This window comes from Cucurbita pepo, chromosome LG13 (assembly GCF_002806865.2).
Source record: "Cucurbita pepo subsp. pepo cultivar mu-cu-16 chromosome LG13, ASM280686v2, whole genome shotgun sequence".
In the NCBI taxonomy this organism is placed as follows: domain Eukaryota; kingdom Viridiplantae; phylum Streptophyta; class Magnoliopsida; order Cucurbitales; family Cucurbitaceae; genus Cucurbita; species Cucurbita pepo.
In genome coordinates this window covers 3,923,424-3,937,639 of record NC_036650.1, presented here as the reverse complement: position 1 = coordinate 3,937,639, position 14,216 = coordinate 3,923,424, and the positions used below count along the sequence as shown (strand labels likewise).

The 14,216-nt window shown below is 36.1% G+C and overlaps 2 protein-coding genes across 3 annotated transcripts; both read left to right on the top strand.

The window, feature by feature from the left end:
• The first annotated feature begins 292 nt into the window (after window positions 1-292).
• Window positions 293-3,552, top strand: LOC111808173 (protein BCCIP homolog). 2 transcript variants are annotated; one of them, XM_023694003.1, is made up of 9 exons: window positions 293-461; window positions 1,312-1,468; window positions 1,591-1,667; window positions 1,764-1,985; window positions 2,328-2,537; window positions 2,623-2,688; window positions 2,776-2,865; window positions 2,960-3,016; window positions 3,224-3,552. In XM_023694003.1, the coding sequence occupies exons 2-9, from the start codon at window positions 1,330-1,332 to the stop codon at window positions 3,320-3,322; spliced, it is 960 nt and encodes a 319-aa protein (XP_023549771.1). In that variant the 5' UTR covers window positions 293-461; window positions 1,312-1,329; the 3' UTR covers window positions 3,323-3,552. The 2 variants fall into 2 exon arrangements, with proteins under 2 accessions (XP_023549771.1, XP_023549770.1); XM_023694002.1 differs by having other exon boundaries at window positions 294-461; window positions 1,330-1,468.
• A 644-nt stretch (window positions 3,553-4,196) lies between these two features.
• Window positions 4,197-10,562, top strand: LOC111809431. Its single transcript, XM_023695895.1, has 9 exons — window positions 4,197-4,535; window positions 5,256-5,606; window positions 5,682-5,897; window positions 5,995-6,641; window positions 6,756-6,852; window positions 6,934-6,987; window positions 7,069-7,139; window positions 7,221-7,411; window positions 9,750-10,562. Exons 1-9 carry the CDS (start codon window positions 4,284-4,286, stop codon window positions 10,379-10,381), a joined length of 2,511 nt encoding a protein of 836 aa, XP_023551663.1. The 5' UTR covers window positions 4,197-4,283; the 3' UTR covers window positions 10,382-10,562.
• The last annotated feature ends 3,654 nt before the right edge of the window (window positions 10,563-14,216 follow it).

Below are 14,216 nucleotides of genomic sequence, written 5' to 3'. Positions count from 1 at the left end.
CTGGTGAACATTGATGCCAATTTAGGGATAAAAATCTATTATTTTTCCGAAAGATAATTACATTTAAATATATCATTAAATAGAAAAGTCTGAAAAAAAAAAAAAAAGTGAGCCCAATATATTCGAAATAGTCCATCAAATCAGTTCAGCCCATTTTATTAAAAAAAAAAAAAAAAAAAAAAAAAAAAAAAAAAAAAAAANAAAAAAAAAAAAAAAAAAAAAAAAAAAAAAAAAAAAAAAAAAAAAAAAAAAAAAAAAAAAAAAAAAAAACAGAAATAGGAAAATAAGGAAGCCCTAGTACCCTCTCTGTCTTCTTCCTCCCGCTCTCACGTGTTCCATTCTTCTTCACGCCGGCTTCTCCTCCCTTCCGTTCAGCAGCTCAGTGCCGCCGCCTCTCTGCCGCCCGTATTGTGCCGTCGCCGCCTCCCTCGCTCTTACCAGTTTGAACTGATTTTCTACTGGTATTCTACAAATCCTCATCTATAACTTTATGTATCGTTTAGATTAGAGTACTCTATCACATATGTGGGGTGTAGTTCTGGACCTACAATCTGTTAAAGAGGTAGGGATGTTTTACCATTGAGAGGGACTCTTGTAGTATCTATTGTGTAATGGGTTTTAGAGTCTTGAATTTAATATTCTACAATTTCATGGCAGAGCGCAGCACCATAAGAACAACAAACTTTGAACCATCTAAAATGGAGTTAAAATAAGAAAGATAGAATGATGAAATATTTCTGGGGGTTGAGCCACATTAAGGTGGCCTCCCCAATAATTTCACCCCAGCATTCCGCCCCCTATAAGTTTCATCTGCCTAGCTCTGACTAATCTCAATTCAAGTTAACTGGAAACTAGAATTGCTAAGGAAATTAGGTGAATGATCTAATAGGGCGAACACCATGGCGATACTTGGAGATCTCGAGGGACATAATCAGGGGTATTCGAGTATTAGATAGAACTTCGACCAAGGTCATCCGAAGGTTTCTTATTTTAAGAAGTAAAAAGAGAACATACTTCTGCTCCAGCTCCCTTATTCTGTTTTTCATTCCTAATGATATTTTCTCACCTCTCTAACAATCATTTTATCCTCTCTCCAAATTGCTTATATTGGACGATTCTGAATTAGAAATCTATGTCAGTTTAGGCAATTTCTATTTGGGTTATCAACCAACGAATTAGTTTAATTTGGTTACTGTCATCTTATGTTGATAACTTTCTGTTTCTAAACTGGGAGTCTTACATAGTATTTCCCAGAACCCTGGCGTGTATTACAATATATATTTGACATGACATAAACTATATGATGATCAGCTTGTTCAATTTTTATAGATGCCTCGAAAGCCAACAAAGCGGCGCCAGCTGCTGGGAACTCGTCCTTTAACTTTTTCCTCATTTGCTCGCGCTTCTTGTATGGTGAGGAATCAAATTTCGAAGTCAAAATTAATGAAATCTCACCCTAAACATGAAGGTATTAATCTACTTTGGGTAGATTTTCTTTCCTTGAACTAGTGAGTTCATTTCTTTGTGCGCTGGTATTGATACTGCTGAGTTTTTAGTGAATATCATTATTGCGTTTTGTTCTAATTGTAGGTAATGATTTTATTAGGAATAGTCCTGAGCCCCAGAGTGATTCATCTGACTCTTCTTCCAGCGATGAAGAGTTTGAAGTAAGACTTGAACTTTTTCTTACCTTATATGGTTAATATTTTCTTATTCATCCATATGTATTATCATATATGAACTTTGTTGATCGTTTCTTGTAGGAAGTTCAAGCAGACTTTGCCTTTTTTGATCCGAAACCCGATGATTTTCATGGGGTGAAGACATTGCTGCAAAACTACCTAGATGACACACAATGGGATATAAGTGGATTTTCTGATTTAATATTAGGACAAACCACAGTAGGTTCTGTTGTCAAAGTTGAGGGAGATGAAGATAATGGAGTATTCTCTTTTATCACAGCACTTAACTTGGCAAGATATAAGGTAAGCACTATAGAAGTTCGATCCAATACTGAATTCTCTCTCTAACTGCCTGTAGTCTTCTAGTAGTTGGTTCGTGCAGCATGGCAATCTGAACCACTGTCAAAGTAATTATGTGCTTAGCCGTAGTGTAATTAGGTTTGAGATAGGAAACTTGAGCAATTTGCAGCTTCATGACAGAGCTGCCATCTTATAATTCTCATGTCTATTTTAACGTGAATACATAGAAAGTTATTCAACACGGACAACCTATTCAGTTGCAGTGTCAAAGCTTATGACTCTGCCAGTTTTGTAACCTTTTAACGTCTTTATCGGTAAACTGCTGTGGAAATTTTGTCTCACTAGGACAGTAGATCTATAATGGAGCTGAAGGAGTATCTCCTCAAAGTTTGCCCGGACAAGGATATAAAGAATGACTTGAAACAACTTCTGGAGGAGCAAGCATCTAGTGTTGGTCTCATAGTCTCTCAGAGAATTGTGAATCTTCCTCCTCAACTTCTGCCACCACTTTATGATGCCCTTTTTGATGAAATATCATGGGCTATTGAGGACGAGGTTAGATATAATAACATTTGTACATTCTTCTTCTCAAGTATCCATGAGAATATATTGAAAATATTTATCGTCTGTTTTTCTTAAGCCAACCAAAGAGCTCCAGGATTCCTTCCGCTTCAAATTGCATATTTTAGTCAGTAAAATTTACAAGGTATGCCTGTGTAGTACGTTTGGTACCTTTTCTACTTTTCAACAATTATTTCTTTCATATGACCGTTGTGTGTTGTACAAACTACAGCTCAAGAATACAAATCATAAGAAAAAGGCGACTCCTGAAACAGAAGAGTCAATTATATATGTAAAGGCAGAAGATGAAATATTTCACAAGGTATTTTGATACAGCTTCCCTGTACCATTGTTGCTTCTTAGATTCTCTTCAAACCGTCTTAACAATGTTTTTCTTATCCAAAAACTTATTTCAGTTGTGTTTATGGTCCTTCTGCTTTCCCTTGCACGTCCAGCCACAAACAACTAACGAGGCAAGTATTAAACTTACACGACTAATCCGAATAGTTTTCATAGTTGTAAGACGTTGTTGCATGCTTGCATTGTGCCCAATTACAAAGATGTCCAGTTCATGTGTTTTCGGATTCGTTTTTAGCGTTTCCCTGTTACTAAAATATGGTATTGAAGGCACTGTAAAATGTATTTATAATTAGTTTTTCACGTGTTGTTTTTTCTTGCAGCTAAAAGGTTACCAGTTAATGGGAATAGTAATGGCTGTTGAAGCAAGCAAAGTTCCCACATTTCGAGATGAGTTAAAATCTTTAATTAGTGAATCCTAGCTGCAATCTTAGTTGCAAGAGTGCTGAAAAGAAAGACGTTTAAAATGTTTGTAATTCTTAGCTTGAGGAAGTGAAGTCTCCAATTTTGTTGTGAATGCCAGCGGGATGCTAATTAGTTGAGCTGTTTCTTCGAGGACTTTTATGTATCGCATCAAAAATGAAAGATGTTTCTGAATTAAAATTTCTTGGCCAAGGGACTTCTGTAAATGTGAAAAAAAAAAAAAAAAAAATCCCTGTGTAAATGCTTTTGAAGTGTATGAGTAATATTTTAGTAGTCTATTTTTAGTATTATATCAATAATATATTAGCACTCATTCAAACAATCCCAGTAGCATATCATATAAATAACGTATCTATTTATTGACATACTAAATAGTATATAAAGTGTACGATGACTTATAAATGATGTGTGATAATAATATAATGTTGTGGTGTTCAAGGTTAGTTTGGACTAAATCTCTTACACTAAATCTCTTTGCATGAAGTGGTTCATTGTAGATCTCGGAACCAATCTCTACAACGATGATTTAAAGTGAATTTGATGCATAAGCATTAGAAAAAGCATAAGCATATAGTGAAGTCGATACCAATAACAATAGAGAAAGACCCACGTTAATAGAAAAAAAAGCATATCTACTGACGATAACTAGAGCAGTACCAATACCACCAAAACATTCCCTCGAGTTCCCTATCCATACATTTACGCCCAACCTAATTTGAACGATTGACCACAAAGAACGAAATTGTTTTTATTTTTTTTTGTAAAATTATTAAATGGGCAAATACGTTTATTTATTTATTTATTATTATTTTTGAGTTAAAAAAAGGCGATAAATATATTAAATATCATCTCCAAAACAAGACAACACTCGTACTCCTCGCTGCATTTCATTTCTAGTAAATTCCATTGGTTTTTATCTCCTTCTTCTTCTGCTTCTTCTTCTCATGATTTTTTCCCAAAATGTTGGCCGCAATTTCAATACCCTCCAATTTCCACTTCCCCGTTTCCTTCCGACAACACGCACTTTCGAGTACTCGCATGAAGATTTTTGCAGTTGGAGCTATGGGAACTCCTAAACCCAGAGACCCATCGCTCCTTCTCTTTCGTCTTCGTTTCAGAACAGAATTTTCCTGTAAACGCGTTGTACACAGGAGGGTTAGCAGCGATGGTGGTGGTGCTCTTGATTCTACACAGCAGCAGTCTGCACCTTCTGTAGGTTTCTGCTACTTCATATCCTATCTGCGTTTTGCTCATCTGCGATTGTCGTCTGTTTGTTTTAGAATTTGAGTTTTCCTTCTTTTTCAGTTTGAACTGGATTGATTCATTTCGAGTTAAATAACAAGTTTAGTACTCAACTTGATTATGCATATTTAATCCCAAAAATTAAGTGTCACTATGAACTTTGGTTCTAATTATACTTTGATTTTCACGTAGTGTTTGATTACTCTGTTAAGGTACAATATTCATTTTGTCTATTATCTATTAGACCTACTTTTTTGATGCTACCATTGACATGTTATAGTAAATCATCACTTATAAGTAACAATGTTAATAGCAGAAAGTTCATAAACCAAAATTGAAAGTTCAAGAACATCATTGGAACTCTCTAAAATTCAGGAATTAAATAGCTGCAATCAGTGAGCATTTTGTAACTAAACCTCATGTTTATTATTTTTACCAGGGCATCGTTTTATGTTTAGTTTCTTTGTTTGTATTTTGGATTTGTAATCCACTCTAAAAAGTGCTTGCAATTCTGTTTATTTATGGCTTAACTTTCTTTTTCTTTGAAATGGTCATTGTACTGTCTGAATTAGTTGTGATTGTATGCAAGGTGCCGTATGGAATTTAGGTAGAATGTTTATTATCAGCATGAAAGGTTCTTAGTGTTTGCTAATTTATGTTAATGGAGATATGCTGTAATTGTACTCTCAGGACATCAGAGACGTACCAAATGATTCTTCTAGTGTTGGACACAGTTATGTGGCATTGTTTGTCCGGATGCTCGGCTTAGATCATGATTCTCTAGATAGAGAACAAGCAGTCGTAGCTTTATGGAAATATTCCCTTGGAGGGAAGAAGCACATAGATTCCATCATGCAGTTTCCTGGATGCATAAATCTAACAGTAAATCTTCTTAGGTCAGAGTCGGCCTCTACGTGTGAAGCAGCTGCTGGCCTTCTACGGTCAATTTCTATGGTGAACTTATTCCGAGATTCAGTTGCCGAAAGTGGAGCAATTGAAGAGATAACTGCCTTGCTTAGTCGACCGTCCTTGACTCCTGAGGTGTGTTTTTCTTTTACGTTTGTCTTTTGGCTGCCTGTAATTGAGCCATATCTGAATGCAGCTGTAGCTGTGCAGGTGAAGGAGCAAAGCATATGTGTTCTGTGGAATTTGTCGGTAGACGAAAAACTCAGAAAAAAAATTGCAAATACTGATATTCTGCCATTACTTATTAAGAATCTTGATGATGAGGACATGAAGGTGAAGGAAGCAGCTGGAGGGGTTATAGCAAATCTTACTTTGAGCCCATGTAACCATGGGGTTATTGTTGAATCAGGCTTAATTCCTAAACTGGTAGAACTTTTTTTCTTTTTCTCTGTGCATTCTTCAGCTTATATAAAATGGCTGTTTGGAAGTAAACATAGTATTGACTTTTGCTCTGTGGCCTCAGGCGTATCAGTTAAAAGCTGAGGCAGACAGCTCAAAAACTATGAGAAAGGAAGCAAGAAATGCGTTGCTAGAACTTTGTAAAGATGAATATTATAGAATTCTTGTGATAGAGGAAGGACTGGTTCCAGTACCAGTACTTGGTGCTGCTGCCTATAAATCCTTCAAACCAGGCCTGCATTCATGGCCAAGTTTGCCTGATGGCACAGAAATTGAACGATCTTCCAAAAAACCTTCAAGATTTGGTGCCTCTGAATTACTCCTCGGGTTGAATGTTGATAATAATACAAACATAGATGAAGGCAAGATTAATGCAATTGTTGGACGGTCACAGCAACAATTTCTGGCTAGAATAGGTGCCATAGAACTTGAAGATTTAAAGGACACTCAATCTGAATCATCTACCAGTAATCATCTTACACTCTTACCTTGGAGAGACGGTGTGGCTCGACTAGTCTTGGTCCTCGAACTAGAGGATGATAATGCCAAAGTGAGAACTGCAGAGTTAATTGCTGATGCATCTATCAATGAACACATGCGTGTTTCATTCAAGGAAGCTGGAGCAATCAAACATTTAGTGAAGCTTTTGGATAATATGAATAATTCAGTCAAATGGGCTTCAATTCAAGCACTGGAGAGACTGTCAATCAGGTAAAACTTGAGTTATATCATTCCAAGTTCTCACCACTTTCAATGGTATATAGATTGTTTATCATTAAGTGATTGTTTGTTTTCTATGGTATCATTTTGCTGGTGTTGGCATAGCAATGTTGTTTGCCAGACAATTGAAAATGCAGGTGCACTTAGTCCTTTGCTCAGTATTTTAAAGCTCTCAAGTATTCCTGAAAATGTGATGGAGAAGGTAATTTTGGCTACTTTAGATTTGTGAAGAATGAAGTAGTTTGGTTTAGTACTGACTCAAGTCGTCATCCCTGTCTTGTAGACCCTCGATATACTTTCTCGGATCTTGGACCCTAGTAAAGAAATGAAATCAAAGGTTTTGTTTTGTGTTTCATGTATCAAGTTGTAAGACCTTGAATCTTGGAATTGACTTACTAAGAGTGTTCATACATTCCAGTTTTACAATGGACCGGTGAACGGTTCTCGAGGGGCACAACATTCAGAAAGGAATTCTGAAGCTTCTACCAGGTTGAGTGTGAATCTTGCTGGTCAATCATTATTTTTTATCAGTTAGATACTAATATGAATCTTCTTTTAATAACTTTTTAGGAAAGATGTGTTGGATGCTGTTGTTGTTTCTAGCCTAGTTGAGATTTTGAAGACCTCATCCCCAAACTTGAAACGCAAAGCTGCTTCTATCCTAGAATTTATTTCTATTATGGACCCAAGCATGGATATAATCGATCCCATGGAGATAGAATCTGGATTGTCCGCTGTTTTCCAGCTTGAAGTTTCAATAGGTACGCACACCATTTTACTAAACATCAATTGACACCGTCTTTGAAAATTGTACGAGTGCGTGCATAATGCGGTTGTGATATTAGCATAGTTCTAGGAATATTATTTGGGCATTAAGTTTATATTAGTAATTAGTCAGAGAAGTTATTGGAGATTTGTTATAAATAGAGTGAGTGGGAAAGGATGGGGATAGACAATTGTTCAGAGGTTAGGTTTGAGTGAGATTACTCAAGAAGGGAGGTTTTAAGTACCTACAATATTGGGGTTATATTGAAGTTCTTGTATCTCTTTATATTTCAATACTGTTCTAGTTCTACATGGGCTCCATCAGATTAACATCTGTTCTGTCTGTTTATTTAATTATTTGTACCATTATTAAACATCAAACCCATCGTTAGTCAAATAATGTCTCTTATAGCTTAAAAGCGAAGAATATTTGAATGAAAACATTAGTAATGTAGTGGCATCATTCTTTTATCCATAGATTTATTTTTGCAATAAAAGTTGGAAATAACCATGCTTAACATTGTGGTTAAAACGCAAGTGGAAAATCCTTATGCCATTGTCTTTGGAGGTTATTGATGCGGTGCTTTGACGCCTACCCTTGCCTATAGTTACTCATAGATCAAGCTGCAAACCCGTCATTTATTGAAACTGGTGGTTGAAATAGTGCTTCTTGCCATTTTTCTGTACTTTTTCTTGTGTGTTATGCCTTCCATAAGTAATGTCCTAGAGGATGAGTTTTGTCCTTTCGTGTTTGTACTTCCATATGTTCTTGCACTAAGTAATTATGAAAGACATATACTATCAGATCCCACATCGTTTGGAGAGGGGAACGAAATATTCCTTATAAAGGAGTGGAAACCACTCTCTAGTAGACGCGTTTAAAAACCTTGAGAGGAAGCACAAAAGGGAAAGCCCGAAGAGGACAATATCTGCTAGCGATTGGGTTTGGGCTGTTACAAGGAGAGGGGAATGAAACATTTCTTATAAGGGTGTCGCAACCACTCCCTAGTAGAGCGTTTTAAAACCTTAAGGGGAAAACCCATAAGGGAAAGCCTGAAGAGGACAATATTTAATAGCGGTAGGCTTGAGCTGTTACAAATGGTATCAGAGGCAAGTTACCAGAAGGTGCGAGAAACTGATCGGAGTAGGACTAGACCCTCTCCCTAGTAGACGCATTTTAAAAACCTTGAGGGAAAGCCTGAAAGAGAAAGCTCAAAGAAGACAATGTCTGCTAGTGGTGAGCTTGAGCTGCTGCAAATGGTATCAGTGTCAAAACACCGGGCCATGTGCTAGCGAGGATGTTGGGCCTCAAGGGGGTGGATTGTGAGATCTCATATTGGTTGGAGAGGGGAACAAAACATTTCTTATAAAAGTGTGGAAATCTCTCCCTAGTAGACGCGTTTTAAAATCTTGAGTGGAAGCTTAGAAGGGAAAGCCCAAATAAGACAATATTTGCCCGCGGCTCATGGCTTGGGTATTGGGAAAGGAATATTGAAGGAGATAGCAAAAGATAAAATAGATCAAAGCTATAAAGCATTGGGAANGTTAAAAAAAAAAAAAAAAAAAGATCAAAGCTCAAATGCTTTATTATTGTTTTCTCACTCAACCCATAGAGTTGCAAAATTTATGGGTATTGGGAAAGGAATATTGAAAGAGATGGGCTGTTACATATGCTCAAGTAGTCGTTGGACTTGCTATTTTTCTTAACCTCAGATAAAGTCACCTCTCAAGTTTTTGCATTAAATCGATCCTTTCATTCAATCAAATGATTGAGGTTTCTTCTAGTCTCGATATTCTAGCTTGGCCAACTCCTCGTTCCAAACTACTGTGACAAATTAGCACTTAGTACCAAACACTGATAAGAAAATATGACAAGATTAAATATACCATAATCTGTCCATTTAAATTTTTTAGTTGAGTGGAGTAGATGTCCTAAGTTCAGAAGTCTATTATTTTCTTTCCAATCAACATCGGTACCTATATATTTGGTCTTTTGCTAGTTTGGGACCTTACAAGTGAGAGATAATGGTAAAAATGTCTCAAAAAGATCAAATATTTCCATGATATCTTCATTTGCATTTGTCTATAACATCTGCCTTGTTAAAGCAGATGAGATAGAAACTGTAGCCATCTCATTCTTTTGGAATTTGTACGCCAGATTGAGGAACAGCTGCTTCAGAAGTTATAGCTTTTTGCACTCTTAGTGTGGAACCTGATGTGTATCGTTTCCGTATAGCTTCTGAAACTTCAATACTGATTTGAAATGATTAACTTGATAGTTCCTGAGCATTAGACATTGAAGGCTGCTTCTCTATGTGAATTTTGGTTTCACAGATGCTGATGCTGAAGATTGGCCGCCTGAAAGACATGCCCTTGAAGTTGAAGAAGCTGGTCTTGCAATATCAGCTGCCTCCCGACTACTAACAAAGCTTATGGATTCTGAAAAGTTCTGCAACAAAATAAACGCCGCCCGTTTCACCGAGTCGCTTCGTCGAATCCTGAAGTTGGACATTCCCGTTCAGCACAAAGATTGGATTGCTGCTTGCCTAATCAAAGTCAGCTCCGTTGCAGCTCCGAGCATAGATTCTGGAGATCCCATCGACATGGAGGTCGCTCTGTACGAAACTATACCGAGACTTGTTCAGCAGATGAAAAGCTCGTTGTCCATGGAAGTTCAGGAATCCGCTGTTGTGGAGCTGAACAGAATAGTCTCGGAGGGAATGGTTGATGCGACCCGAGCTGTTGCTTCTAAAGGCGGCATCTTTCCATTGGTGAAGCTGATCGATGAAGGAAGTGAGAGGGCAAGGGAAGCAGCCTTAGCCATATTGTATAATCTGAGTATGGATACTGAAAATCATCCAGCAATTTTAGCTGCTGGAGCTGTGCCAGCGTTGAGGAGAATTGTTCTGTCGCAACGAGTACAGTGGCAACAAGCTCTTTATTTGTTGAGGACATTGCCTACATGACAAAAGGTATGCGAAAAGGACTATAAAATTATGCTGCAAATGCTTTATGATATCAAAATTACCGCAAGATAAGTGAAATCAAGTTTAATTAAACAATCTAGATTTGGGAATCTATTCTGTGATGGTTATAAATTTAAGACAGAATGATTGAAATCTAGATTTATAAGGTTACATTAGTGGATTTTAAGTTTTAAACTTCTTTGTCCTAATAAATTAGGAAGGTTATAGCTCTTGAAATGTTTTATAGACGGTCAATTATTTTTTAATTAATTTTGTCGGTGAAAGTAATTTAAATCTCAAACAAGTGTTATTGTTTTGAGATATTTGATTAAAAAGATAATCTAAATTTTACGTTCTTTTAGAGTAATTTTTTATTGTTTTGCAACTTATACTCCATACAATTTGAATCATAAAAAAGAGAAGAGATACTCTTAATATGAATCTTATCAGTTCTCTATGCTTTAACGTTACCATAAACTTTTACTATCTTGAGGCGTTGGTGAAGGGTTTGAGAATATCATGTTCATAGTAGAAAGCAGATCTTTAACTTTAAACCTTCCATGTATTCAATTGAGTGTTTCATGTAAAAAAGGGTTTGTTTATTATTGGCAACATTAACAAAACCACCTTTTTTTTTTTTCTCTCAGCTCTTTGCAACCTCATATGGAAATTCAACCATATTCTTCAATAATTATGTGGAGGGAATTGATTTGAAAAATGAGGAATTGATTTGAAGGATGCCTATTTGCGCAAAGCTCAATGGTCTTTTCAAACAAAAATGATTTTTATTGGCTGAAAAAAAAATCTAAAATTAAAAAAGAGGTGTGTGGAAAAGCAAAAGTGAAAGCGAAGAGAGTGGAAAAGTAGAAAGAAATAAAGGTAAAAGGGGACGAAAGAGAGGACCAAAGAAAGGACACTGTCCCCTCTCTCTCCCTTTCAAATGCCCTCCAATTCCACTCCACCAACCAACCCAAGTTGTAAAGGTGTAAATTCAACCCGACAATCTGACGACCGAGATTGACCTAACTCCTATTATAAGATTAAAAAGGTAAGACCCTTATATTTAAGATAAGCTTAAATGAACATATTTACTTGTACCACGATGTGACAATAACTTATGATTAAAGAAGGAAGCGAAGATCTATAAATAACTTATAGAAACGACTATAATTTATATACCATGAAAGAAATTAGTCTAAAACATACATGATTTCATGGTTACGATATGAACTATGCCAGAACTTTTTAGAGCCCAAAAAAATTCTATGGTAATTAACCACGCTAAGGATGTGATGAGCGGTTTTCTATTCGCTCACAGACCTACTTTGAGTTTGAGGAGGTGGTCCACCCATTTCTGGTGTCACGGGTCTATTGGGCAACAATTTTTATCTCTAGAATGAATAACTTTTTTGTTCTTAGAATTAGGTAGCTTGCTTTCCTAATGTAGTGAATGATCAACGATCTTGGTTGAGGCGCTACCTCATAAAGTTTTAAAGAGACAGTATGTTGTCTTATAGCTTGGAGAGCTACCTTAGTCGTCCTTGGATTTCGTGGAGGTTACTAGGTGCATCTAGGTGGTTTAAATCTCAATTCTCGTTTCAAGGACGTTTAAAACTAACTCCTCGAGCTAATCTATTATTTGTATGCACATTGATCTATACCTCTACTCAATACTCACGATCCTTGGGTGCTTGGTCTACTGAAAATGTATTGACTTGAACCAACTCGAAATTGATCTATCTCTAGCACCCTAGTCTTAACTTGGTTCTCTTGCGCTTGCTTGTTATAGAAATTATCTTATCTATCACCTAAAACATGGTATTCATAATGCATACATTCATGCAAGCTTATTAGAGAGATATCTTCCACAAAAGAAAGCATTTAAAACAACATTCAACTCAATATCTTGTCCTAGGGGTATTTTGGTAAATTCTTACATCATACATAGTTTACTCGTCAGACTAGTCCAACTCAAGATCTAATCATGCATATTCCCTTTCTAACTCTGTGTAAAGCATAAAAACTTGCCAGCATCTCAAAATTTCATCGTAGGGGCTATCAGTAATTTTTCATAACCAACTTAAAAACACATTCTCATTCGAAATAACTCTTCTAAAATTCTAAACTTGCATATTCTAACCATCTAAGACAAGAAATTCTTGGATGCTAGCACATCCAGTGATTCTTACAAATATTATTTGATAAAAATTTGAATGGTTACTTACATCGATAACGCATGCCTTCTCGAGATAGCATTTTTGCGCGTTAGGAACTCCAAAAATTCTGAAATTTATCTAATAGGTCCTAATTCAAGACGTAATAGTCAGAAATTGAGATGAAAAGCTAACAAAGGAAGGTCGAACATGTAAGAAAAGAAAGACTCACGTGCCTCCTATGTGTGTATAGGGACTTCCATGCGCAACCACATATGAGTACAAACTCGCCTAAGGGAAAGAGTATTCGAGTTCTCTATTTGACACATGACGCGTTTTCATTAGCGCAACATGAACCAAGTCGAGTCGTCTAGAGCGGGTTATGGTTTGGAGGAGGCACGAGACATGGATTACAATTTGGGTTGCAAGTCAAGCCACCCTCTTCAGGAGCTGCAACGCGTATCCCTGCCATGCGCTGATGGGCGTCTCCTCTCCCTGCCCTACACATGCCCTCCTTTCGTCGCTTGTGCATGAATATTTCAAAATTCTGATCATTTTTTTTATTATTTTCATTTTTTTTTTTAATTTTGGTGTAACTCAAATCAATTTGCTTCCTTTACCAAAGTTGTAGAATTTTAATGGGTCTATTCAAATAAAATTTCTTATAATTTTTAATTAATAAAAAAAAAAAAATAATAAACACGCTCAAAATTGATAGGAAAGTATGTTATTATCGTTTCTTAAGGTTCGTTGGAACTCCGACTTCAGGTCATGTTCAAGCATCATTTACAAAACATGTGCACAACCTGCTCAAGAATAACATATCAAAATATTAGACCTTAATTCCTAATAAATCTCTCAGATTTGGAAGAAAATCGAAACCAAATACTCAAAATCCTTACCAACAATCTTTTCTTGTTTCTCGACCGATTTGGATGATTCAAATGCCCTAATTGGTTCTCTCATGTCAATGAGTATTTCTTGGGGAGTGGATTTCGAATACTCTCTCTACCTCTCTCCAAACCCTAACTCCGCTCGTTTCTTTTCTTTTTTCTCTCTTTAAAATCTGATTAGGGTCCTTATAGACTCCTCAATAGAAAACGGGGCCAAAATGACCTTATTACCCCTCATGGTTGATTTGGATCGATTTTCTAATTTTTCTCTATTTTCTTTTATATTTTTCTAAGTTTATAGGATTTTTATGTGCATTTTTATTTTCTACTTCCACTTAAAATCCAGCCTCTAAGGTGTCAATAAAATTGTGAAAGTTTAAACTTTGAAGAAAAAAAGCAAAAAATTTAACCTTCATGAGAGAGCAGGGGTCTTACATGTTTGCTTTAATTTGATCTAAAATTTACCGCATTATATATTTTATTTTATTTTATTTTATTTCATTTTACATTTGCTTTTGTCTTTTAGTCATTACCTAAAATTTAAAGTGGTGATAGACTAACAGCTGGTCATCATATACGTATACGAAAGTTCATCTATGACTTTATTCAAGAAGCTAGCAATTAACATATTCCCTACGTTCGACATATTCAACTTGAATATGATTAGTACTACATTTTGATTGATGGATTGTTTTCATAATAACATTTTATCTACTCCTTGTTGTGTATATGGGCATTTGAGGTCTTGATCTCGAGAGAAGAAATTACATGTTAATATGTAACGACTTT